We start from the raw sequence: 27,871 nt of genomic DNA on the forward strand, positions 1-27,871 counted from the left end.
CTTGTAATAAAATTCATCATTTTTCGTTGTTTTGTCAAAGAAGAATATTCAACATAATAGGAAAAACGAGAGTATAAGTAAACGCGGAAAACGTGTCGAGTCGAGATAGAGAAGTGCCTTCGCTGCATTCGCATATCGTCGCTGGTCAATCGTCGAAAAGAATTGTCATTTTTTATTTTTTCTTCTTCAACTTGTTAACTGTTGGCCAATACTTCGATCACTATTGAGCAATCATAAAGGTAAGATTAAACATATCGCACACATCTGATGTTTGTCTTCAATTGATTCAATATACCGTTCAAGAGTGTATAATAATCTTTTTTTCCTCATTATATTCAAATCGTAACTCGAGCCAAATACAAGTAATAAATAAACAAGCTTGTTTATTAATAAATACCATTATCAGAAATCTGATCTGCGATCCAATTTTCAACAGCGATTATCGTCGAATAAAATTAATACTTTTAAAATATTCTCATGGGCGTGTGATTGATCACACATTTTCCTTCGTTTCAGAATACAAACGATCGACGTTCAAAATGCTCGAACCTATTTTTTTCCTATCGATATTTTCGCTACTCGGATGTTATTGCGACGCGGCGGCATCCGTCAGTCAAGCGGAATTCAACGCGGCGCTGAAGGGCAACGGCTTCAAAGTTCAAAAAGCCGAGATCTACAATCACTTCGTCGAGGGTACCAAGGACTTAACTCGCGAGGAAGCAGCCATGTTCCTGGCGCAATTGTTGCACGAGAGCGTCGGCTTTGCCTTTCGCGAAGAATTAAGTACGTATAGCACTCGCTCGAAATGATTTTCTTTTCATTCGTAAAAAAAAAAAAAATTCGCACGCAGTGTGTCTGCGCGCCGGCAACGACTGCGCCACGAGGTACAAGGACAGGGTCGGGCTGCCGGGCAAGGTCTACTACGGCCGCGGCTACATCCAGCTGACCTGGGGTGAGAATTATCGGGCGGCCTCGCGCGCCCTGGGCATGGGCGACAAGCTGCTGCAGCAGCCCGAGCTGGTGGCTCGCGACACCCGACTCTCCATGCTGGTGAGCACCTGGTTCTGGAAGGCCAAGGTCAGGCCGCGACTGAGCGGCGCGAACAGGAACAAATTCGGCGCGACGACCAGGGCGATCAACGCGGGCGAGTGCACCAGCGCGAGATTGCACGAGCGAGCGAAGAAACGATGGAGGATCTACGAGAAGGTGGCCAAAGCTTTGAATGTGGGGCACAAAGCGATCGAAAATGGATGCTATAACTGATTTACGATTAAAAACTTGATTTTACAACTCGATACGATTTTCGTTTGATTTATTTATCGACACCAGAAAATCCAAATTTGAATCTTAGCGACAGAGTAGTAGGTATGGTGCGCAAAAGTATAGTTGGACCGTATTAGTAAGTAGGGCAGCTAAAATAGTTCTAATAATAGTGAATGATGGGAGAGAAAAAATTTCGTGTCTGATTTTTTTACGGTACCCACATTAGTATGCCTATTGTAAACACATCGAGTCGCTTGTGTGCTGCTCGGGTATTACAGAAAAAGAAAATTTGTCATATTACTCGTAATAATAGTTTTTTTGTTAAAAAAAAAAATTATCGATCATTAAAACGTAGCAGTAATGATTTTACGGTCGATGGATCAAACATAATGTGTAAAGCATATCTGTGAATTACGTCTTATATGAAAAAAGTGAAAATTTGAGCTATTACAATCTTATTAAAATGGCGCGGTACGTATACTTTTCACTCAGATTTTTGACTCTCTTGCGTGTTCATCGAGGTATGTATGCATTTTTTTTGTAGCGATGTCATATCGCGAAGACAACTTCTCGACATGAAATCCCGAGAATTCCTGCACGAACTCGTGGACGAGGCGAGCTGGAACTTGGACGAGATGAAGATCGAATTCGTCGAGGATCGTTGCCGCATATTCCAGCGCGCGAGAGTCATGAAGTTCCAACTGGGTCGCGAGCGTAATCAACCCGAGCCGAGGAGCAAGAAACATCCGTTGTTTCGCGCGCTCTTCCACATCAATCTGTACGAGGAGAAGCTTGGCAACGCGAGCGAGGCGAGCTCGTACGCGCGATACACCGACGTCAAGGGCCCCAACGACGACGACCGATCTGGTGTGTCCCATCATTTCATGATCACGAGCGTGTGCGCCAACTCGCACGCCGATCGTTGGTTCCGCCTGAACGACAAGCCCAGCGGCCTCGCTGCTCTCGTGGCCATGATCGAGAACTCGGTGCTGCCCGATCTGCACTCGGATCGTCCGTGGTGGAAATTAAGGCCGGAAGCGCAGCGACTGATGGGTGGCACGTGCGACTGCGAGGACGACGCCAAGCAATTCATGCACTCGCAGAAGGTGTTCAAGGGTGCTTGCGAGCCGACCAAGTTGAAGTACCGTCGAAAGGCACAGCTCGGTCGTTTGAAGGATTTTCTCTCGACTCGTCGATTCGTTTGCCTCAAAGGTGCCATGCACCAGGTTATACTCTCGTACTCGAGTCCCGTCGTTGGCGGTCCGTTCGACGGAGCGCAAACGATCGTCGAGGACTCGGCCGGCGCCGAGATGGTTCGTTTGCTCGTCGAGGCGGGCTGCGATCCCAACGACGAGGACGACTCGGGCATAAGCCCGCTGCAGCTGGCCGTGTCCCACTGCAATTACGACGTGGTCAAGGCGCTGCTGGAGGCCGGCGCGGACCCGAAGAACATCACCTTCGAGGCGGGCTTGTTCGAGCGCCGATCCGAGTACAATTTATTGGTGCTCATGAGTCTCGTCGACATACTGGCGATTCTGCGGCAGTACGGATTTCGCTTGAACGACTCTCATTATTATCGAGTTATGCGATTCTTGGTGGACCCGGATTGGAGACCCTTGCATTTTGCCATGCCTATAGAGGCCTTGATACATCGTAAGTCGAATGTGTGTTTTTATGAATGATCATAAATTCTTTATCGTTTTTATTTTTGCAGTCACGGATAAAAAGGTTCGTACCTATTTAGAAAAAATCATCGATTACGATTGCCCAATCAAGTACGTATACGCGGCGGCCGAAAAGATTCAACTGATCCTGCGATTGGTTCAGGAAAATAATTGGTACCTCGATGAAAAAAGGATAAAAATATTGCAAGACTACCTGTCGACGATGAAGATAATTTTAGGCATAGACTTGGATCACGATCAGATAAAATCGGAAGCCGAGCGTTTGGAAGAAAATTTACAGAAAATGAAGACGAGCGACGGCAAAAAGTACAGCGACTTCGTGAAACACAACTGCAAAAAGGCGGCCGAGCTTTTCCTCGAACGCGACTGGCGGGAAATGAGCGAGTTTTTCGAGGAGACGAAGCCGTTCGAAGAGAGGGAGGAATCGGCCAAAACCGTCGTTAGACTCATCAAGGCGTACGTCTTTAGGAGCTTGAGAAAAAGGTATTTAAAAATGACCGCGGACGTGTTTTGGCGAAATAACGAGGATATGCGACATATAGTGCAAGCCGTTCCGGAAGTACGAGATAAAATTGAGCAACACTTGGATGACAATGACTTTTTAACCATGTACGAGTCAGCTTTACCCAAAAAGAATCCGAACGCCGAGATTGAAATGTTCGAGATACCGCAAATTTTTATGGGGAAAACGGATGACGTTATGTACAGATATTGCTGGTACAAGACGTATCCGAAAATCCCTCAAGTCTGATCATACCTTCTTTTGCGACTTGTATAGACAAAAAAGGAGACTTACTCAGCTCAGATACTCGTAAAAAATTTTTTAAATGAAGGCTTCTATGTTTAGTTTGAATTTAATAATACTTAGGGGTCTTTGAAAAATGACAGCCTTTGCTAAAAGTTTGTTTGTAAGTATCTGTATGTTGTATGCACGAGTAAAATGTTTGTTATATCTGTTCATTAGTACTTACTGGGTAGCGTTGTGTTCTACAGATTTAAATCATGTTTTACAGTGTCAGAAGATGTGTTCAAATAATTTATCGAATCAAAAAATTTTACAAAGAAATTAGAATATTAGGTGGATTTTTCTATTTATGAACGATTCACACGTAACAATAATTTACTACTTTAAAGTATATATGTTGAACACGTTGAGTATTTTTTGAATGTATGTGTATTTAATTTTTTAAGAGATATACGATTGTTTATTGTTTACTGTGTACTTTTTGGGCGAATAAATTCGAATTTATAAGAAAAATATTTATAACATGAATTATTCACGACAATGTAGTAAAAAAACTTTTTATCTAAATTGACCCGTTTATTATTTTATTATTGGTCAAAACTTTTTTTTTAGATTTTAAATTCAACTCCTTGTACGAATAGTTTTCTACTTTTACAAAATGTTGATTACGGTTAAAGAACCGGTGTAATCGAGATCTCGCATCTGATGTTTGTTTTTCAGTGACTTATAAGGTCTCGATCAACTATACTGTTTATAAGAGTGTGCATAATCATCTTTTTTTTCCTGATTATATTCAAATCTTAATTCAAGTCACTCGAGCAATAAATAAAAAAGTTTATTTGTTAATAAATAACATTATCAAAAATCTGAGTGATTTAATTTTCAACCGCAATTTGTCGAATAAAATTAATTATTAAAATATTCTATTGAACCTGATTGTTTACGTATTTTATTTAGTGCAAGCATAACGTGATAATACGTGATAATCAACATTATCGAAACTTCTTAACTTATTTGAATGATTAACATTTTAATAATTTGATTTTAAATTCAATTGTAAATTACAAAGAAATTCATTTGATACTCAAGTTATTCAAAGATTTTGTATTGATAAAAGTATTGAGGAAGGGGATAAAACAATCATAAGAGATTTTACTAATTTTTGATGAGATCTGGAAAACATTTTTCATGAATTAAATAATTGAATGGTTTCCACATTAGTTTTTTCAAGAAGAGTATATTGTTATTACGTATCACATCTCTTTTAGCAGTAATAATGAAACAGAAAACTTATAAAAATTTTTTCCTTGCTCATGTTTGATAATTGACGTCAAGTAATATTATTATGTTAGTTATTCAATCAAATCAAAGTAATCAAATCCAGTAGCCAACTAAATGCTCACCCCATGTACAGCTCCAAACAAGCCGTATCAAGAAAAACCTTGGCTGATTGTTCCTCGAAGAACTGCAGGAACCAAGTAGCCAAAAAATTCATGAAAAGAAGCAAGTAACATTTGTGTGGTTAAAAAATAAAGCCCAAACCATGCCAGTAAACAGAGGTGAAAAATAATAGTTGATAGCACGAGATTCAGTTCTAAGACACAATGATTTCGGCATAATTTTTATTGAAATTTTAAAAAAACATGTATAAGCACCTACACATTTTTACAATTGTCAATTATTATTTCTTCTTAATTTCGTAAAATGCGCATCATCTTTCAAATTTCTTTTTGGTGTCTAAGCAAACCATCTTTGTTAAAATTTTTTCGCTCATTTATTGCATGTGAAATCTCTGCGCCTTTCATGTACTCTCTTTATGTGGGTTCGCCAATTTGATTTTTGTGCAAATTTCTTCTCGCACTTGTCGCATGCGTAATTCTTACGACCATCGTGTACTATTCTTTGGTGTTGCACTAAATTGCATTTAGTTCCGAATTTCTTCTCGCACTCGTTGCATGCAAAATCTTTGCGACCTTCATGGACTGTTTTTTGGTGCTGTAACATAATCCATTTTAGTCCAAATTTCTGTTCGCATTTGTCACATGCAAAATTTTTTCGACTTTCGTGAACTAATAATTGGTGGGAGAGTAAATGACTTTTTCGTCCAAATTTCTTCTCGCATTTATTGCATGCAACATCTTTGCGATTTTCATGGACTGTTTTTTGGTGCAGTAACATAATCCATTTTAGTCCAAATTTCTGCTCGCATTTGTCACATGCAAAATCTTTTCGACTTTCATGAACTAATATTTGGTGGGAGAGCAAATTACTTTTTCGTCCAAATTTCTTCTCGCATTTATTGCATGCAAAATCTTTGCGATTTTCATGAACTATTTTTTGGTGTGAAAGCAAAGTCAACTTTTGTCCAAATTTCAGTTTGCATTTGTCGCATTCGTAATCTTTGCGACCTTCGTGTACTATCCGTTGGTGCTTGATAAAATCCGATTTTTTCCCGAACTTCTTCTCACACTTGTCACAGACGTAATCTTTTTGTCCTTCATGGATTGTCTTTTGATGGAACAGCAAAGAATGTTTACGTCCAAATTTCTTCTTACACTTGTCGCATGCATAATCTTTTCGACCTTCATGAACTATTTTTTGGTGGGAAAGCAAATTCGGTTTTTGTGTAAATGCCTTGTCACATTTGTCACATTGCAAATCTTTGCGACCTTCATGGACTGTTTTTTGGTGCTGAATCATAATCCATTTTAGTCCAAATTTCTGCTCGCATTGGTCACATGCATAATCTTTGCGACACTCATGAATAATCTTTTGGTGTAAGAGCAAAGTTGATTTAGAGCCGAACTTCTTCTCGCACTTGTCACATGCATAATCTTTGCGACCCTCATGAATAATCTTATGGTGCAAGAGCAAATTCGACTTTAGTCCAAATTTCTTCTCGCACTTGTCGCATGCGTAATCTTTGCGACTATCGTGTACTGTCTTTATATGCTTGATCAAAATATGTTTATTTCCAAATCTCTTGGCGCACCTTTCACATAAGTAATCTCTGAAGATTTCGTGAAATATTTTGTAGTGCTTGAGTAAAGTTAATTTATTTTCAAATTTCCTCTCACACTTGTTGCATGAGAAATTGTCGCGATCTTTGTGTACTATTTTTTGGTGCGTGAGCAAACTCGATTTTTTCACAAATTTCTTCTCGCATTGGTCGCATGGAAAATCTTTGCGGTTTTTGTGTACTGTTGTTTGGTGTCTGCTCAAATGACTTCGGAACTCAAATTTCTCTTCGCACTTATCACATGAGTAAATTTTTTGTTCGTTATGGATTGTGTTTCGATGTGATAACATACTTGATTCTAATGCAAATGCCTCCTTACAAATATCGCAAACAAATTTTTTAATGTCTGAAACATTAATGTCATGTTCACTTGAATTTGTTTCTGATATTTTTTCATCTTGTTGTCCACAACTTTTATCCATTTTAGTGATTAAATTAAACGATGAATTCTTCTTAGTGTGACGGAAATTAAACAAATTAAATTTATCTTGTTTCGCCGGGAAAGACACGATTCAAACTAGTTTGTTTGTACTATATAACATATTATGATCAATGTGTCGAGGAACTATGTCGAAGTAGTTTATGATCATTTTGTTTACAATGAAATTACTGATTTATCTGTTTATAAATTATCTTTACAATATTTCAGATAAATTAAAAATTCTAACTTCGACGGAGACGATTTCTTCGAGGGAATTTATAAATAATTTGAACTGCAAAAATTGACTTCACACAAAACACTATTATACATATCGCCGCCTGTTACCATAATTGTCCGAAAATAACCACTCCTAATATTTCCATCGAAAACTATTAATTTTTTTGTAACCGTGAAGACCATCATTGGAAAAATATTGTCAGCAAAAAAATTGCAATAGAAATAATAAACAAGAAAATGACTATTTTGCAAATGTTGTCCATAAAGACTTTTGAAAACTCGTTGCAAACAGTCAAGTCGGATTAATCTTGTCTGACAAATACATTAGTTACTCATATGCAATTTTTTGCATTGCACACAGTTCGGGAGTAATTTCTTTTCAACATTAAATTATTCTCTCTTTTAACAGAAATAATGAGTCCAAAAATTCATGAAAATCTTTCACTAGCGCATGTTTAATAATTGACATCATGTAATATTATTAAGTTAGTAATTCAATCAAATCCAATAGCTAACCAAATTCTCGCCTCATTTACAGCTCCCAATAAGGCGTAACAAAAAACCCTTATCTGATCGTTCCACGAAGGAAGTGCAAATATTAAAAAAATTTATGGAGAATAGTATGAGAAACTGTCCTAATAGGGCGCGTTTGAGTTTAGAGTAAAAGTTTATTGAACAAAACTTTCTTAGAAATTTCCAAAGAATATCCTCGAAATTTTTACGTAGCTGCCACTTCTATGAACAAAAAAATTTTTCGGACGAAACTAGTTGTGGTTTTGTAATGTACAGAATTCGAGGACATTCTCTGCATGCATTTCAGCCCCTTAAAAACTATAAAGGGTTTTAAAATTAGATTGAAAAAAAAATGTTGACCATGCGCCGCATTAGGCAACAATAAGGTTACTGTGGTGCAATGATACAATTTATTTGACGCATTTTGGAAGTGAAAAAAAAATATGTTTTCAAAAAGTATAGTTTACATTATTAACAAAAATTCACAAGGCGCATGAACAGAGGTGTTATGATGGCTTATAGATAATACACAATCATTTAAGTACATTTTTTATTAAAATTTTAGAAAAACCTGTATAAGTATCTACACATATTTACTACTGTCAATTGTTATTTCTTCTCGCAATTGAGGTATGCGCATGAACCATCATCTGATGGCAGATCAAATTCCATTTTAGTCCAAATTTTTTTTCGCATTTGTCACAGGAGTAATCCTTACGACCTTCGTGTACTGTTCTTTTATGCTTCAACAAATTATATTTACTTCCAAACTTCTTGACACAGTTGTCACATTCGTAATCTTTGCGACCTTCATGGACTGTTTTTTGGTGGGTGAGTACACTCGATTTTTGTGTAAATGTCTTATCGCATTTGTCACATGCAAAATCTTTGCGACCTTCGTGTACTCTTTTTTGGTGCTGAATCATAATCCATTTTAGTCCAAACTTCTGCTCGCATTTGTCACATGCGAAACAACCCTCATGCATCATCTTTTTCTGAGTGAGAAAATTACGTTGCTGACTGAATTTCTTCTTGCACTTGTCGCATGGGTAATATCTACAACTTTCGTGGACTGTCCTTTGGTGCAAAAATAAATTACATTTACTTCCATATTTCTTCTCACACTTGTCACATGCAAAATCTTTGCGATTTTCATGCTTAATTTTTTTGTGCCAAAGTAAAGTCGACTTTTGTCCAAATTTCTGCTCGCATTCGTCGCATGCGAAATTTTTAAGACCCTCATGTACTGTTGTTATGTGCAAGAGCAAACTCGATTGACGTCCAAACTTCTGCCCACAATTGTCACATGTGTAATCTTTACGACCTTCGTGTACTGTCTTTTGGTGTCTGTGCAAACTTGATTTCTGTCCAAATTTTATCTCGCACTTGTCACATGTATAACATTTGCGACCTTCGTGGAATATCTTTTGATGGAACAGCAAAGATTGTTTATGTCCGAATTTCTTCTCACACTTGTCACATGCGAAATCTTTGCGACTTTCATGAACTATTTTTTGGTGGGAAAGCAAATTCGGTTTTTGTGTAAATGCCTTATCGCATTTGTCACATTGCAAATCTTTGCGACCTTCATGGACTGTTTTTTGGTGCCTCATCAAATCTGACTTTTTTCCGAATATCTTCTCACACTCGTAGCATGCAAAATCTTTGCGCCCCTCATGGGCTGTCTTAATGTGCACAAGCAAACCATGTTTATTTCCAAATCTCTTGGCGCACTTGTCACATAAGTAATCTTTGAAAACTTCGTGGAATATTCTTTTGTGTTTGAGTAAAGTTGATTTATTTTCAAATTTCTTCTTGCACTTGTTGCACGTCAAATCTTCTTGTTTTTTGTGAACTAATTTCTGATGTGTGAACAAACTCGATTTTTTCACGAATTTCTTCTCGCATTGGTCGCATGGAAAATCTTTGCGGCTTCTGTGTTCTGATATTTGGTGTCTGCTCAAATGACTTCGGAACTCAAATTTCTCTTCGCACTTATCACATGAGTAAATTTTTTGTTCGTTGTGGATTGTGTTTTGATGTGATAACATACTTGATTCTAATGCAAATGCCTCCTGACAAATATCGCAAACAAATTTTTTATTGTCTGGAACATTAATGTCATGTTCACTTAAATTTGTTTCTGATATTTTTTCATCTTGTTGTCTATAACTTTTATCCATTTTAGTGACTAAATTAAACGATGGATCCTTGTATTTAGAGCCACGAAATTATGACTTGTTTCATTGGGAAAATCCAAATTCAAACTAATTTGATTTTACTTATACAAACACGATCAGGGTTTCGAGGGACAGTGTCAAAATCGTATTGTTTAAAATTTAGGTATCGATTTATCTGTTTATACATTATAATATTCAACACAACATAAAAATTACTCTCAGTAGAAATAATTCAACACTATTAAGCATATCGCCGCCCACTATTAAAAAAGGTCCGAAAACAATTACTTATCTAGTCGTGTTATTTTCGTCGAAAACCCTTATATTTCTTTTTATGACAGTAAAAACTATTATTGTAAAAAAAAAAAAAAAAAAAATTACACTAGAAATAATAACATTTAAAACGATTATTTTTCCCATGTCGTCCTCGAAATTTTGTCGTTGCACACAATTCGCGAGTGAATATTTTCGGCGACACTATTTTTGCATACTTTTTTTTTTTTGATAAATTATTATTTATTAATTACTTAAATTATTATTTTTTGTTTACGGTAACTGTGAAGAATAAAAATTTAAGTTTTTTCGTGACGTTCATCGAAAGTATATGTTTTTTAATGGCATTAACTCGAGCGAGACATTTCTCCAAAATAGTGTCGATGTAAAATGAAAAAAAATGTAATATTCATTCCAAAATTTGCCGCCTTCACGGCACGGCGTCATTGACGTGCTCCATGACCCGCCACTGCTTCGCAGCTAAAATAGCTCTGACAGTAGCGCAGTAAAATATGTTACGACTAGCTATTTACATGTGTAGCGTATATACGTAATACTCGTGCAACAGTGTATTGGTCGTCTCGCACATTCTTTAAACACGTGCTCCGATCGAGTTGTCTGTTTACTTCGTGAAAAACGTCAAAATTCGTAAAAATAGTTTTTTTGGTTTATTGAATCAAACGATTATGTATCAGTGAAGATTTTTAATACGACGTGCTTCTTACTCTTCGCTACAAAGATAATCAAAAACTTACTTGTATGTGTTTTATCAAAAAGTGTGCATATGAATAGTGAAAGTATACCAGTGCCTAGTTTAGCTTAAATCATGGACAAGGTCGGATTCGGCGAACAGCTGCAAGAGTTCAATTACCAAGAGCGGCGGATAACCACGTGGTTGAAAAATCTCAAAGCCAAAGTACGAGAAGCAATTAAAAATCAACGAGACTCGACGGAACTCAAAAATGCGGGACTGCTCGAAGATAAGATAAACATCCAATCGGTGCTGCATCGTGCTCTGCTCAATGGACAGGCAAAAATCATCGAGTTCGTCGTGGAAGCAGCGACGACGGGAACGAAGAGCATCGTCGATCGAAATCCGACCCAAAACGCCGTGCTCCTGGAGCAATTCGAAAGCGCCTACAGATGCTTCGACAGCCGCCGCGACGGCTTCGATCTCCGCTACTTCTCTCACTTTCTGATCTGGTACATGGTCGGGAGCTCGCGCGACGACGAGATCGCCACGGATTACGTGAAAAATTTTCCGGCCTATCATCGACCGTACGGTCTCTTGGACCGAATGAGTCTGCTGATCTTGCGATCGGTCCCCGAGCTGCAGTCGAGGATGCTGAAGCTGCTGCTGGAGAGCGGCGCCGCAGCGGCGCTTCCGGATTTTTGCCGCTACCACAGGCGCGACACAGACGCGAGCTCGTTCATGCAGGCCTCGCTGCAGCTGCGAGAGCGCACCAAGGAGGTGCAGCGGCTGCTCGGGGGCTGCAATTGCCGCGGCGCCAACGCCAAAGACTTTATGACTCTGCCGGCCTTCCACGGATTTCTCCATCATTCGAGGAAATTGGCCAATCTAATAGCTCATCGAGAGGCTCAACTGGATCGTTTACGGGATTTTCTCGCTACTCAAAAATCTCCCTGCCTCAAGGGTGCCATACATCAGCTCGTGCTCGCGTTCATAAGTCCCTTGTTTTGGTTCGCGGAGGATAACTCGCACATGCTGATCGACGACGCGATCGGCGCCCAAATGGTTCGTTTGCTCGTCGAGGCGGGCTGCGACCCCAACGACGAGGACGATTCGGGCATAAGCCCGCTGCAGATGGCCGTGTCCTACATCAATTACGACGTGGTCAAGGCGCTGCTGGATGCCGGAGCGGACGTGAAAAATATCACCTTCGACGGTGGCCTGTTCCACTGCAGAACTCAGTGCAATTTGTCGATCGTGAAAAATCTCTACGACATCATCGAGATTCTGCAGCATTACGGATTTCGCATGAACGACTTTCATCAGTATCAAGTTATGCGATTCTTGGTGGACCCGGATTACAGTCCCCTGGGTCTTGTCATGCCGTTGGAGGGATTGATATATAGTGAGTAACTGCTCGTATAGTGAATTATAATTTTCGACGGAGAAAAAATATATAAAAAAATCGTAACGTAAAAGTTAAACTAACGATGTCGTGCCATTAATGCATTTATTAATATTTTTTATTATATTTTTGTATGGTCGGTTTCATGTTACCAATTTGAATTTTAATTTTTCTTTCTTTAACTATGCATTTGTCCTCTTTAAATCCATATATACTATGAATTTTGAGTTTCAAGTCAATATCGAGTAAACAGTAGTATTTGAGCGCAACACTAAAAATTAATGAAAAAAATTGATTATTTAAACATGTCCATGGCAATGCAATGTTCAAACAACTTGTTTATCAAAATCTAACTTGCACCATCGCAAAATACTCTTTTTGTGCCACCCCAACCTAAAGTAACATTTTACTTCCGCTGCGCAAAACCAAAATGTTACTTTAGGCTGGGGGATTCACAAAAAATTGTATTTGCACCTATGTAGCGAAAAATGAAAGTCTCAGAGCACGTGATTATCAACCTTGGCTTCGCCTCGGATGATAAATTACACGTGCTCTGAGACTTTCCAGTTTTTCACTCCCTAGGTGCAAAATATACTATTTCAGAGGGTAATTAAAAAAAAAAAGAATTCTCTACGATTTTTTTGCGCCCTGCAGGCTGTTTTAAAGGTTCTATTTTACTAAAAAATGCTCAAAGATCGAGTCAATTCGCATTATATATTCGCAAAATATATGGCATATAGGAAAATATATGGCCTATGGATTTAAAGAAGAATCATCTCGATGCAATGAAAATTGACGACATTTCGATAAAATTTTTTGTGGCAATAATTTTGTTACGTACGGTAAATCGTAATTGTTAAACGCTAATTTATGTATTTATTAATTTTTTTTGCAGATTCCAACGAAAAGATGCGTATTTATTACAATGAACTCGTCGATGTGTTATCCAGCAAAGATATCACCAAACTTTTTTCAGTGATGACGCAATTTAAAAACATTCGAAAGGTCCTTCAAATAATCGAAGTAAACAATTGGTACCTGGACGCGAGAAGGAAAAAATTACTACAGGATTGCCTGTCTCTGATACGAAACAATCCAGACATGCAAGCGCAATTTCAGTGCTGCAGCGTAGCCTCGGAAATTCTCGAACTCCAAGATCCACCCGTGGTGAGCGCGAAGATGAGCGACGGAACGAAGTACGGCGATTTCGCCAGATACAACTACAAGCGTACTGTCAAGCTGTTTCACGGCTGCGACTGGCGAGAGATGAGGGAGTTTTTCGAGGAGACGGGCCGATTCCGACCCAATCGGGAATTGTCGTACTCGTTGTTCAGAAGCAAATTGGACTCTTACAGAATCATCAAAGCGCACATCTTGAAGAGCTTGAAGAACGAGTACTTGAAAGTCGGGGCGGAGATGTTTTGGCGAAAGAACTCGACCATACACTACATACATCAAGCCGTGCCGGAAATACGCGACAAAATCGAGTCAAACTTGGACGACGGCGATTTTTTGGCCATGTACCGATCGACTCTGCCCGACGAGAATCCGAACCCCGAAATCAAGATGTTCGCGCTGCCGCAAATTTTTACGGTGGACCGCGAGTGGTGCATTCATCTTTATCCAAGCGATGTGGTTTACACGTATCTCTGGTTCAAGACAATTTTGAAAAATTGAGAGAAACGACATAAATTGTACAGTTTTAGTTTTATATAATGTCTTTATTCTAAAGATAATACAAATTATCATTAATGTATGCGATTTGAAAGCTAGATTTAACTGAGATCACCAGTCTGCCGCATTACATGCTTGGTTTCACATATATTACTACTACTACTTTACTTCAATTTTACTTTATATTATTTGACTGCAGGTGGTGACGTTTGATGTGATTTAACTGCTTAACTTGACAACTTTCTATGCGTGAAATACAATGTACTTTATGCCACTTAGCGGCGGCACGTCCAACTACTTCGCGCGTATGTACGTCAATACGGCACTGTAAAAAAGTCGTAATGTTTGCATCGTGCATCAATGTGCTATATTTATTCTCTCTCGCGCTACCCCTGCATCACTACAACTTATGTATAGTGAGCATTGCTTTCTGCTACAGAAATGGAATACAAGTTTGAATCGCGCGATTTCAAAAACATTCTTCTACTGCCGCGATAATGTGTTGAATTAAGTTTTTGAATGTGAAAACTTGCACGAGAAATATTATGGAACTGGGTTGATTATTCTGTTTATAGAACCGTTCGCAGCTCGCACCAAAGATTCATTAAGTTCTAGGTTAGTTGGGGTGTGCTGAGTGTTTGCCGAAGGATGACAGAATCTCAATTTTTAGAATCAAAAGTTTTGCGTCACTATTTAATTTTATAAGCACTAGTGTGTATACGCAACGATGTACAGACCGAACGTAAGAATACTGATAATCAAGTTCAAATAAACGTTTTATTTTAAAATTAATATCTTGGTATTTTTTTTTTCAATTGTCCAAATATTTGCAGCAAAATGGTAATTCCCAAAGGAATAACAACGATCAAACTGCAAATAGGAATCGTTCTAACAACAGATATCAACGGTATTATCGTAATGAGGTAGACAATAATTCTATCCAAGCTACCGTATTGGATCAATTCAAAGAATCATGGTTGACGGCGATCATTGGATTAATATTATTCGCAACTGCAATGTGTATTTTTGTTTGGAATGAAGTAATTATATTTGTGCTTAGTGTTTGATAACAATTTAAATTTTGATAGGTAGCTTTATGTATATTTTAATAAATTATATGATTTAGGGAAGAGCAGTAAAAATGGCTTACTCTTTGGACGAAGCGCTGAATAATATTGCTGTAGTTCAGAGCAATGTAAAACCATTGCCAGAGTTCGAGGGTCGTTTGGTTTATGTATCAGGTCCCATAAGTGTATCAGAACCATTGACAGAACCTGATTATGGTGTAATGGTCGCTAGCATTAAGTTAAAAAGGAGAGCTCAAATGTATCAGTGGATAGAAATAGAAGAAGAGAGAAGGTACTCTACGCTCTATCAAACTTTCAATTATCTTAATTATAATGAAAAAATGAATCAATGTTTTTAATTATTTTTAATTAGTTTTCCGGGGTCAGAACCTACTGAAGCAGATAAACATTACTACTATACAACTGAGTGGAGAGACAAGTTAATTGACTCTGACTCTTTTTACATAAGATTTGGCCATGAAAATCCTAAAGAAATGCCCATCAAAAGTCAAACACAAATTGCAGAAGAGGCATACATTGGAAATTTTCAACTGGGAATGGATTTAAAGAAAAAATTCAATGATTTTGTTGAAGTGACAAGTGATGAGAGACCAGAGAGAAAAGATATTAAGATGCATGCTGGATTATACTACTATGGTGAAGATCTATGGGAACCCAAAGTAGGAGATATAAGAGTTCAGATGTCGTATGCTGGAAAAGCAGGAGACATTTACTCAGTCGTAGGGAAATCAGAAAATGGTGTTATCGAACCTTTTATTACTTCTCATGGGCAGGAAATTCTACTTCAAAGAATGCATGAAATATCTGTAGATCAAATGTTTCATCTTGAGCATAGAGATAATTATTGGAGAACTTGGGCTATAAGGTAAATAACCAGTGGTTATTTATTCATCTTAATTACTGACTTCTATTTTAAAGTATGTTTTAAATTTTCTTGTTTCAGAGGAATTGGTTGGTTAGTCATGTTTTTAGCAGCAACTTGTTTGGCTAACATTTTAAAAACTATCATTACTAACTCTAATGTGCTATGTGGAATAATAGCAGTTGAATCACTTACTATATCAGTTTCCATGTCTATTAGCATGTTAGTAGTTGGATTTGCTTGGGTCTGGTACAGACCAGTGATTGGATTAGGATTGGCATTAGCTTCCATTTTACCATTTATGTACTCAACAATGGGTTCCAGTGGTCCATCTGCGGCCCCTGGACAACAACAAAGAGACAATTATAGAAGACTTTAAAATTTTTAATTTATTATTACCCTGTAAATAATTTGTACAAAATTTATTTAAGTCTATTTTTTAATCTAATTACTCAATTTATAAATGAAATGTGTACATATTTTAATTGTTCATCAATGTGTAATAAATTTAAATAACATTTTGTTATGTAATTCAATTGATTTTCATTCACTCATATTCACTATAATCTATTATTTCAAACAAAAAATGAAAGTAGAGAAAACTTTGAAAAATTCTTGGAACTTGGCATTATTTTTAGATTCATTAGGCTAATGCGCAAATATTATCGATTCTAATCCAACTGTAATCATTTTAATTATTTTGCACATTTAAAAAAACGAACGACTCAAGTCGCAAATAAATATTTGTAATTATGCGCGGTTGATAATGTATAATGTGAACTGATTTAAGCAAATATGTGCTCGTGATTTTTCAAGCGAGCTTAAAGCGAGGCTGCTTTCTTGCTCGGCTACGTGACTTTCAGCACATGAATGCGATCTTCTTAGTCATTTAATAGGCTGTAAAGTCGATCATTAATAAAAAAAATTACAATTAAAAGTCAATGATAACTCAATTAATTGATTGGCCGACCTTACACGGGGTTTTTGCTAGGGGTTTTTACCCGAAATCTTCATGCTTGCCATGTTTAAATGTTCATAGACTGAGCTTTATCTCGAGCTTTACAACTTGAGCAGAAAATGGTTTTAAAAAACGAATTATTGCAGCTTTCAACAACCCTAAAAGTGATAAATTGTAAAAAGATATCTCAAATTTCGAACCCTTTTCTACGAATATTTTTGCAAAAACGCACAAGCTCAGACTGTAAAAGTCGAGCGCGCTCGATTTGATTTTTGGTGTATACGTGCGAGTCGCCTGGTACAGATTATTTTAATTTTGATTTCGAGTCAATATTGATTATTTACAACTGGGTAACACTTCGAGGCGGTATTATATCACACTCTGATTTATATTGTCATAGCTGCCTCCTCCCCCGCGGCCACCTCTACGCGTTCGACTTTTGCCAATGATAAACCGATCTGATAATACATACGATTAAAAAAAATATGGCCCTTAACGGCAACAGCGGCACGAGAGCGGCGGCGGCTCGGCTCGGCTCGACTCGAAAAAAAAACGTATAAAAAGGATTTTCGGCTCGACGAAAGCATCAAACGCTTCAGCGGCTCAGCGCAGCTTGCAATACACAAAACGTGCTCTCAAGTAAGATCAAGAATTAAATAATTTTTTTATTGAACGATAACAAAAATATATTAATTTCTCTTCTATACTTAAGCAATACATAACGTAAAGTTTTGTCGGCGTGACTCTAATGTTTCTCTCTCTCTCTTATTTTTACTATTTAGAAATTTGAAAAAAAAACTCTATACAAAAAATGAAAGGAGTATCGAGCTTGGCAGCCGTCGCCGGCATCTGCGTTCTCTTCTTGTACGTCGCCCCGTCCGAGGCCTGCGACGAGGAGTGCTCGTTCGAGCTCATCAAGGACGAGGTGCTGAAGATCTTGGCGAAGAACCGTCCGGGTATTCTGGAGGTGCCAGTGGTCAAAGGGACGAAAAAAGTCTTCGGCATTCCCATTACCTACGCCATGCAAAACGGAGCCTTGGCGTGAGTTTCTTTAACGATATTCTCGATAGTTTCTCCGCATTTGTTCGACGCTGACTACACGTGCTATACTGTGCTTTTTTTTATCCGCAGTGATTTACGTGGATTTAAGAAGCACTCGAATGTGCTGGTCCGCCGAGGCGCACGCATGTCTCAGATCAAGCTGCAGATGACGGTCCAGAACACCCGAGCTCGTTTCGCTCACGCCAGAGTAAGTGTCGTCGAACGATCTTTACATATGAAAACGTCGCATTGAATCGATTTTCTAAAATCGGCCGATTTTTTTCCTCTCAACAGGGCACGGTGTTCGGCATCAGCGTCGACGTGAAAAATCCCAAAGCCACCGTTGGCGTCATCAACATGTCGCTCGTCATCAGACTCGACGAGTCCGCCGGTGGCTGCCGCGTCAAATTCAACCAGGTCAAGACCCACGTGCAGAATCTCAAATTGCAGACGAATCCCCCGCTGCCGCAACTCGTCGTCGACCAGGTGAACAGCCTCGTGGACGAGGTGCTGGGCGAGACCATCTCCGAGGTCCTCAACGCCAATCCCAATCTGTCCTGCGACGCGTTCAAGTCGATTCTCGCCAACATGAAGCATTAAGAAGAATCGAGACGCGCGAGTGATGATTTTTTTTTTGGATAGTGAATCTCCTCTCCTCTCGTTGTTATTACCATGTCAAGTTGACTAGTTTGTAAGGCTGTTGTATTAATTCATTTGTAATTAACTTTTAATAAATAAAGAAAAGTTTGAATAAATTTTACTTTTTAAATAAATTTTAAACTCCAAATTTGGCGCCCTGAAGTATTTTCTAGGCGACAAAAGTCAATTTTTGCGATGGCTTCTCCATCTCTTCAATGAACTACTACGTGAGAGTTAAAGTAAAAAATTATAATGGAAAATAATAGTATTCAAGACACAATAGAAATTATTTTCGTAATTGTTTATTTTGTTTTCCAATACAAACTAAAAAATCATCCATTTGTTTCTGCTTTTTATTCACTCTTAACCGAAGCTACGAAACAAATTTTTCGTAGAATAGGTAGGCTTCACACCTGCTCAAGTGAAAAGTCGATTTTCCTAATGATCAATGATGCATTTAAATTTATTCTCAGCGATTTGAGAAACGAAAATCCACTTTAATTAATTGCTAAATTATATTTATAATTAAATAATAGCAATTAACACAAATAGAATGCAAACTGATAATTGGAAAAAAGTACCACTAGGCAGGCTTGTAGCAGGATAAAATTAAAGAATTCATACTTAATGAAAAGTCTCTGCGAAGGTAAAGAAAGAAAAAAATATTCAAGCAGTCGTGAGTAGAGAAGAGCTACTCACACAAAATCGTGCAAATATATGGTAAAAAACAATGATTATTTTTTTTGGTTGCTAATGCAGTGCATTAGCAGTTACTGGGATTTAAAAGAGATTACTTTTCTTATAGTAGGCCTATATACTGTATAGGTTCGAAAGTACCGTTGAATTTTTTTTTCTTGCGAAGTTATCACAATTTGCTACTATTATCATTCCTTTTTGTAATTATACTTTGTGTAACTTTCATCGAAAGAAAATTGTCATTTTCTCTTATGCATGAAAAAACCCATTCATAACGTTCGGATGCTTCAATTAAATATTTAGTCCAATACGGAAAAAAAATTATTGGTATTTAAGAAGTACGTTTTCTTAATATTGTAATCCTAATGTATACTTGATACAAAAGTTATGAATGGTCGTCAATAACAAGATTCAACAGAAATCTCTATCTATTTGAAAAAAATGAAATGTAATTTGTAGGATTGTATAAACTGTCAATTCTTTTCATGAGTTATATTTTCACTGAATTGAAAATGCGAGTGGTTATATGTTATGTATGATATATGCATGCAATATGAATAATGAATGCAAGTCAATATCATTATATCGATATCATCGGTACGACTTTTAATACAAACCTACCAAAATATAAATCATTAAAAATGCTGCAGAGAAATTAAAATTTTCGACAGCCATCAGTTCATTACTAATAAATTATTTAAATACGCGTACCGATGTTACATATTGCTTACATTCATTATTTTACATATCTTTGATAGGAGTTTTTTTTGTTTCTTTCTTTACTCGGTCATGTATTCTCCCTTGCATGGGTAATAGTTCAAAATTCGCTATTGGCGTTGTTTCAGAATTGTTAAGCGACACTAATTTATAATATAATTTTTTTAACGCTCGCGATTGTCGCGACGAATCCTAACACAACGAGTCTGAATTTTAATATATCAACCCAGTTATTTAAAAATTCCTAGTTTTTTTATTTCATTTATTTTTTTAATAAAAAACTTAAACCTTTTGAAATTTTCAAATTTCGATAGAGCCACCAACTGTCTCTCTTTCTCTTCTTCATGAATAATGAATTGTTATAGTTTACACACGCATTTATGGCTCTTGAAAATTTCAAATGGCTCGTTGTAGCGATCCGTTATCTCGTTTTTCAGTACATCGTCTTAAATATACCTTTATGACATTAGCATGAATATAATCCCAGAATGCTTCAAAGGCCACAGTTGAAAAGCAATATGGGTAAATTTTAAATATCGCGCAAACATCTAATTACCTAACAAGTACATGTTTTTGGTCTTTTTCTAATTTTTAAATTATTTTTTTTCAGTACATTTTTCCTTCTCTTTTCTTTATACACGCGTTGTTCCAGCAAGGTTTTTTTAAACTTTATCGATACAAAATAGTTATCTCGTTCGCAGAACGTGATCCAGATAAAACAATCAAGAGAAAGCAAAACGAAAATTGATCATTTCTACATTTTCTAAGTTTATGTATACATATATATTATTTATATAATTCATTTTAAGTTTAGGTAATTGGACATAGTAATTACATTCATGACAATGACATAAACTGCGGTATCAATGTCTAATTCATTTGATAGTACGAAAATTGATTTTTTTTTCTTATTTGTCTCTGTTCATTCAGTGAATAAATAAGATTTGCCAAGTGATCACAATCGGATAAAAATAAAATCACGTAAAATGATCACCAGCAATTATTGTAAAAAATTATTCAAATATAGATTCACTTCGCAGCTTAATTATTATATTCTACCTTTAAATTTTTAACTTTTTTAGTACTCATCGCGTTAATATACGAAAATTACAATCAACCTATCTCTCGACACATTTGCCTCTTGGTTTCTCGCATCAAGCCAGAATTTCTGCGAAATGAATCTATGCAAAGAGCAGCAAACTTAGTGACTTAGACAGAATAATAAACAATACATATAAAAACACCTTTTTTGTAGAATAAATCAAAAAGAAATATTCATGAATTTATATATATTATGAGTGTTGTTAAATGTCATGTGAAATAATTTTTCGATTTTTTTCGCTAACACTAAGCAACACTCAAAACTAGAATACAAAAATGAATCAATACGTTCAGTGCGACAAAATAATATAGGAAACAATCATTAAATCAATAAGCTAACTTACGCCTAGATGCATAGATCATTAAATAAAAATAATAACTACTCAAACATTAAATTCTATAAGAGTCAGTTTTTCAATCTGAGTCTTTTTTCTGCATTGAAAATCAATTATGATCGTTGTACGAAGACTCTTTGCTATTATCTTTAAAGAAAAAAAGTAAAAATCAAGAACAAACTGAGCAATACATTCAGAAGAAAGGAGCGTAACAAGAATCAAATGTAACTTTAAATCTCTTTAACCCATATATATAAATAAATATATATAATAGTCAAATCAATATGATGTCAGCACTGAACGCGTTGTTGCTTCTTGCAGCTGTACCAACAATTCAATCGATCAATCGATTACCATCGGTACGTTGCAAGTCATGAAATAAGTAAGCATCGTTGGATTTCACTTGTCCAGGGCACCGTTTATTAGGTTGCTACCAGGACTGGCAGGTTGTTGACTATAAGCAGACTGCATTGCCGCATTATTTGACTGTTGATTACTCTCTGCAGGCTTATCTTTCTTCGCACCGGGAGCGGTGTTCGTTACGCTGTCCAATCCCATTTTGCTTAAATTACGAAGCGCTGTAAGAGCAGCTTGATCACGGCTAGCCGTTTTTGTGGGGCCATGACCGTGGCAAACCTGAGGTGGGTCCGTGCTCAAAGAGACTAACGATAAATGCTCTTTGTAAGTTCCCTACAAAAAAAAAGAATACAACAGTCGTAACAGTTGGAATTTGATATATTCATAAATGTTAATTCATTACCTTTGGGAAATCACTGAATGATACTTGGAAATTGAGCAATTGTGCTAGATATTTGAGTTGATTAGTCGGCGATAATCCGGCTGATTGAGGCGACTGTTGGCCACGCAATTCCTCTGCTACGACTTGAACACTCGGGCCGCTTACGACCTTAGGTTCTGTACCATTGTCCATTTCAGCCTTCACTCCAACTAACACACCAGGTACCAATTGGCGTCCCGACGTACCACCTTGAGAAATATTGTGTGTTGCTTCATTTCTCGCGTCAACTTCTACGAAGGTAACTTTGCGCTTATTTTCGCCGCTGTTCTCTTTGTTTTCAGCGCCATTGGTGCCAGCTCCGGCACCAGTGGCTGTCTTGATAGACGGCTTCGTTGGTTGCGGCTGGGGTTTGCTGTAACCCATTAATGCTAACAATGCTTCGGCTGCGGCTCGTTTAGCCAATTTTTTATTGGGGCCCGTTCCCTCCGCCGAGTGCTGTCCAACGGAGACTTCCATGACGAATTCGCGCCGCCTGGGCGCCCCCTTTTCCTCTATAAGATTATAGACAGGCTCACGCTCGCGTTTAGCCTGCTGAATTTGTACTAAACGTGAGATAGGATTTACTTCTTCAGAACTATCGGTCTCGGTGCGGGGTTTCTGGTACACTTTAATTAAATTACGTGTCTTTCTTTTGGTCGCTGGTTGTTTACGTCTCAAACGTAGAGTACGATTTTGAATTGGAGCTACTATCGGTCGTAATCTCTTCAATTCTTCCAGCATCAGTTCTGCGGCACGTTTTTTGGAAACCTTTTTCGACGAACCCTCGCCGAGAGTAACTTTGTCACCTACGGTGCACCGAGTCATGAACGTTCTGATGTGCGGTTTACCGGTTTCGGAAACCACGTCGAAGCTTACGCACAATCCGCGTTTCAATGCGGTTTCGTGCACAAGAGAGACGGGGCTCTTGAGTTCAGCGTTCGGGTCCTCGATACCCGGACTGCTGGCTGTTCCATTGGTGCTTTCGTTAACCGTAACTGTAGATGTTGTATTTTCTTCGGGCAAAGGTAACGTACGCAGCTGTTCTAGTGCTCGACTTGCTGCGTCGTGTCGGGCAGCTTGACCCGTCATACCTCTGCCTATGAATTCACGTTCACCTACCTGCAATTACAAAAAAAAAAAAGATTAAAGGTAATAATGGAAAATTGAAATTTTTTAAAAGAACAATCAAAAAGAAACAAACCTTCAAAGTCACCAAATAAATTCCTTGAGGCTCTGGATGGAAACCACGATTGTAAGCTGGATATCTTGGATTATACATTCGTGGAAAGTTTCCGTATCCATGTGCGACGAATTGTTGTGGAGCGGCAGTTGCAGCTGGTGGTGCATGTCTAAATGTATAAACTGTTGGTTCACCTCTTTTCATAGCCAAAGCATTCAGTTCTACTGTAGGTGGCAAATGGCCTGAAAGATTCAATTTTTTTGTTAGTAACATTAAGATCAAACATTATTTTATTTCTATGAAATTGTTTTTCCACTATACCAGCTCCAGTAGAACATTTTCCAGGGATTCTCATTGCTCTGGTTGGCTTTGGAGGAGGTTTCCTGTACCAAGTTTTGGTCAGGGCATCACTTGCTGCACTATGCTGAGCTTTTTTAATGCTTGGACCTTCAGCTACATATTCCTCTTCACCGAGCATTAAAGTCACAGTGAATCGTTTTTTATGAGCTGGGCCTTGTTCATTGGTTAGCCTATACTGATGTTGAATTTTATTAAACCTTGCCAACTCGTTCACAAGGCACATTGGAGTCTTTTCCCGCGTATTTGATAAGTTAGAATTAGTAGAATTTGCTCCGCTTTGACCATCTTCTTTTGTTTCCGGTGTATCTTCAGTAGAAAGTTTTTTCTGATCAATGCTCATTTGAATATTTTGGATATTTTGATTCTGTTGGATGGATGCATGATTCACATTCTGTATGGTCATAGGAATAGCATTTGATTGGTCTTTTAAACCAACATTTACTATTGTTCCTAAAATATAAAGAATTTTGTTAATAAACCATTACTATTGTAAGATTAATTTAAAAAAACTCAATAAAGAACTTTATAATCATTCAAATATTGCAAATTTTGAAACTGATATCAATTTATGATTATTTGGAGTATTAAGAAAAAATAGAATGATCATTGCATTATGTAAATTATGTATCAAAATCTGTACCTACTGTGAAATTATGAAATATATTATGAATTTTAAATGAAAAAAAAACCTGTAAAACAAATAACCACAAGAAAAAGCAAAAGAAGAAATCAATATAAAAATAATACATGAGTTTCTGCAATATGTTAAAGTCATGAAGTTTGTTTTTGGAACCCAGCCTATTTTGATAAAGATAATATCATCAAAGTAGATTACGATCCTTGAAACCAAAACAGACCTTCAATGCACCCCGATGGTCCAAAAAAAAGATCCCAATTTTCATACGAATCGAACAAAGATCCCATGTGGAGTTCTGCATTGGTACAGCTGAGCAGAGTGAGCAAAAAAACTACTTTCAACATAATGTAGCGGCTTTCTAATGAAAAATAAACAAAAGAATAATAACTGTGACTCACTCATTCTAAATTTGATCACTACTATAAAGAGAACTTTTAATTTTTAATTAATTGAAATTTACTATATTTTTTAGAAACGCAATGATTTTAATACAAATTTTGAAAATACTAAACTGCTTTATATATTCAATTAACTATTTAGCTGCTATCACAGGTTTAAAAAATTTCTTTTGTAAATTCAGCAGCAAGGATATAATTCATTGACAGTATATTAACTGTTCTGCTCAACCTACATGCATGAGGAAAAAAATGAAAGTGAACAGTTGATAGTTTGTAATATTAAATGTGCAGAATAAAATGATTAAAACTCATTCATATGTATTTGATTAAAAAAACTACTTTAGATTAATGGTAAGGTTAGGGGCTAATAATGATGATACATAAAATACAGGATATTTGATGTTTATGAATAAACTTATGAATACTATGTGAAAAATTCAGTATATAAATAAAACTGCAAATTATCATGACACTTTTCTTTCAGTGCATATGCCAATAAAGTCTTACCGTATATTTTTTATATCATTCTCTTCAGCCCTTAAAATCATATTAATTACCACCACCATTATGAAGTTACAGTTTACTCATTTTCTTCAAAAAACTATCATCGTGCAAATAATGTCAATTGTAATCTGTAGCTTCAAATTTAGGTGTTCTAAAGCAGATCAAACTGTTGAGTACAATATCTGAATTCAAAATCACAAGCAAATTGTCACATCAAATAGCAAACTTAATAAAGCAATTTAGTGATAAAAATATGGAAAATAAGAAGTCAATATGGAAAATAATAAGCCAAAAAAAAAAAGAATAAGAAAAAAACCTTGTTCATATGAAATAAAAAGTCTAAAGCTAGAAAACTGCTGTACGAGTCTTACCATTAGGATTACTCATCATCATACGTGGGTTGGACATGGCTGGATGCTGCTGCATATGATGCATGTGTTGAGGTTGGTGTGGCGGTATGGATAACTGTTGATGAACTCTATGAGGAGGATAATGTGGATGCTGTACTGGGGCCATTGGTGCCGGTTGCATTGGCCGCATTACTGTTGGAACTGGAAAAAAAACAACGCCAGACTTCAGTATGTTATGAATTTTGTAATCACTTATAACCCAACCGATGGGTAATGGTACAATTGGAGGTTCACGAATCTGTCTCGGATGAAGGACAACGTTTTATTTTAACCCAGACTTACTACCATGATTGTATCGATATCCACGACTGAACATTTTTGTACAGCACAGCTCGCGAGCGGCAAAATGTCAAAACTACAACACAGCCGCGATTGGGTTAGACTGACTCTGTGCGCTACTCACCAATTCGGAGCATACTAATATTTACGACCGAGCCGTAATGATATGTACGGAAAAACGATGGTGTCGTGTCGTGCAAAAGTATATATTACAATCTCAGTCAAGTCGAAACTGTACTTTGCCCGAACTTAGGCCATCGAGAAAGAAAGAAAGAGAGATTAATATAATATGCAGCAGCTATACAAACAGCTCAGCTCCAACTTTGTCGCGCGTCTTTGGCGTGATAATGAAAAGGCGGCTTGCTAAGCTAAATACCTCTCGGAACCGGCGATTTCATCCCCCCCTTCTCTCTCGTTTTTTTTTTTTCGCTAGAGAGAGAGAGAGACACGAGCGTTTCTCTCTGTACTTAATGCTACTGTGTATACCTATACCTATATCTCAACTCCGTTTTGCGCTCTCTCGATATATTAAATACGTGGTAAGTATATCGTCGACCAATCGGTGTTTATACTTGTAATTTAAAGCTCGAGACGAGAGATTCCGACTCTAATGCGGCAATTAGTGTGCCGGCTATACACATAAGTTTCACTGATTAGAGATTGGAGCAAGCGCAGTTATCGCTCAATACATAGTAACCTTTCTCCGAACTCATCATATTCGACAGAGTAACTCGGGCTTTTGCATTTGGGTTTTGAAATATATAATGATAATGAATGAATGTGTCACCCGCAGTCATCGGAGCCAAATGTCATTCGGATATAAAGGCAATCGTATACGAATTCTCATAATGCTCACCTGGTCCTTTAGGCGTTTTATTATATGGAGGAACGTCGAGGGCCCCCGTCGCTCGTAAAACACGAAGGTTTTGATATCAAAAAAGCTGAATTAGAGGTGAAGCACAGAACAGAACAGCAGCAGTGGATCGGAGTGCGGTACAAGTTGCCGTTGTTGCATATATACACAGTAGTTACGATAGTAGTAGTATTAGCAGTAGTTGTAGCGGTGTCTGGAGGTGGGGGGTTGATGCAGATGCAGCTCTCTCTCTGTCTCAAAGTCGCGCTTATGCGGCAATTATTGAGGTCGGAATACGATAGATTAATCGCACTTTAGAATACAACAGCACGCGAGGACTCCTTTATTTCTTTCTTTTGTATTTGCTGCGCGTCGTGTGTCCTCCTCGCTCTCGGTCGGTGTACTTTGCCAGTATATAACGTGCGATTAAAATGCCGTGGCAGTTTAGTCGTGTATAGGTAGATATACGTAGGAACGAAGAAGCCCTTATTTTTTTTTTGTTCTCTCTCTCTGTCTCTCTTTCTCGTTCGTTTTACAGGCTATATACAGTTGTGTAGGCTCGTTTAGGCAGTGGTGGCGACAACGACGACGACGACGAAGACGACGACGACGGTGAGCAAGGAGAGAATCCGCAAAAGCCAATTTGCATGTCGTCGGTGCAAATAACTATGCATATGCTATGTTACACTCGGCAAATGTCAATTTTCGACGGTCGACCAAAGGGATGCAAAGCTTCTTCTTCTTCTTCGTTCGCAGTATATAATATTGTAACAACAAGTGCACTCTCGGCGTTCAACGACGAGGATCCTTTTCTCTTTTGTTATTACATTTATAAATATAATAGCGATTGCACGTCTACGTGTAGTAGGCAGAGAGAGACAATCGCTCGCTATATCTATCTATCTAATGATGTGCCAAAAAAAAAGAGA

At 37.4% G+C, this 27,871-nt stretch overlaps 3 protein-coding genes across 8 annotated transcripts; 2 read left to right on the forward strand and 1 right to left on the reverse strand.

Annotated features, from left to right (window-relative positions):
• The first annotated feature begins 9 nt into the window (after positions 1 to 9).
• Positions 10 to 1,295, forward strand: LOC106651536 (endochitinase At2g43610-like). Its single transcript, XM_014370069.2, has 3 exons — positions 10 to 239; positions 517 to 783; positions 851 to 1,295. Exons 2-3 carry the CDS (start codon positions 540 to 542, stop codon positions 1,261 to 1,263), a joined length of 657 nt encoding a protein of 218 aa, XP_014225555.1. The 5' UTR covers positions 10 to 239; positions 517 to 539; the 3' UTR covers positions 1,264 to 1,295.
• A 12,916-nt stretch (positions 1,296 to 14,211) lies between these two features.
• On the forward strand, positions 14,212 to 16,452 carry LOC106651498 (transmembrane protein 43 homolog). The gene is made up of 5 exons (XM_014370021.2): positions 14,212 to 14,848; positions 14,940 to 15,146; positions 15,233 to 15,465; positions 15,547 to 16,059; positions 16,138 to 16,452. Exons 1-5 carry the CDS (start codon positions 14,834 to 14,836, stop codon positions 16,433 to 16,435), a joined length of 1,266 nt encoding a protein of 421 aa, XP_014225507.1. The 5' UTR covers positions 14,212 to 14,833; the 3' UTR covers positions 16,436 to 16,452.
• A 2,528-nt stretch (positions 16,453 to 18,980) lies between these two features.
• On the reverse strand, positions 18,981 to 27,827 carry LOC106651695 (double-stranded RNA-binding protein Staufen homolog 2). 6 transcript variants are annotated; one of them, XM_014370333.2, is made up of 7 exons: positions 26,946 to 27,827; positions 25,772 to 25,951; positions 24,719 to 24,856; positions 23,823 to 24,311; positions 23,523 to 23,743; positions 22,304 to 23,440; positions 18,981 to 22,233 (listed from the first exon to the last, which is right to left on the reverse strand). In XM_014370333.2, the coding sequence occupies exons 2-7, from the start codon at positions 25,938 to 25,940 to the stop codon at positions 21,943 to 21,945; spliced, it is 2,445 nt and encodes an 814-aa protein (XP_014225819.1). In that variant the 5' UTR covers positions 25,941 to 25,951; positions 26,946 to 27,827; the 3' UTR covers positions 18,981 to 21,942. The 6 variants fall into 6 exon arrangements, with proteins under 6 accessions (XP_014225819.1, XP_014225820.1, XP_023318239.1 ...); XM_014370334.2 differs by lacking the exon at positions 26,946 to 27,827 and adding an exon at positions 26,582 to 26,654; XM_023462471.1 differs by lacking the exon at positions 26,946 to 27,827 and adding an exon at positions 26,466 to 26,551.
• Positions 27,828 to 27,871: the final 44 nt, after the last annotated feature.

This window comes from Trichogramma pretiosum, unplaced genomic scaffold (genome assembly GCF_000599845.2).
Source record: "Trichogramma pretiosum strain Unisexual culture from Peru unplaced genomic scaffold, Tpre_2.0 scaffold147, whole genome shotgun sequence".
NCBI classification, from domain to species: domain Eukaryota; kingdom Metazoa; phylum Arthropoda; class Insecta; order Hymenoptera; family Trichogrammatidae; genus Trichogramma; species Trichogramma pretiosum.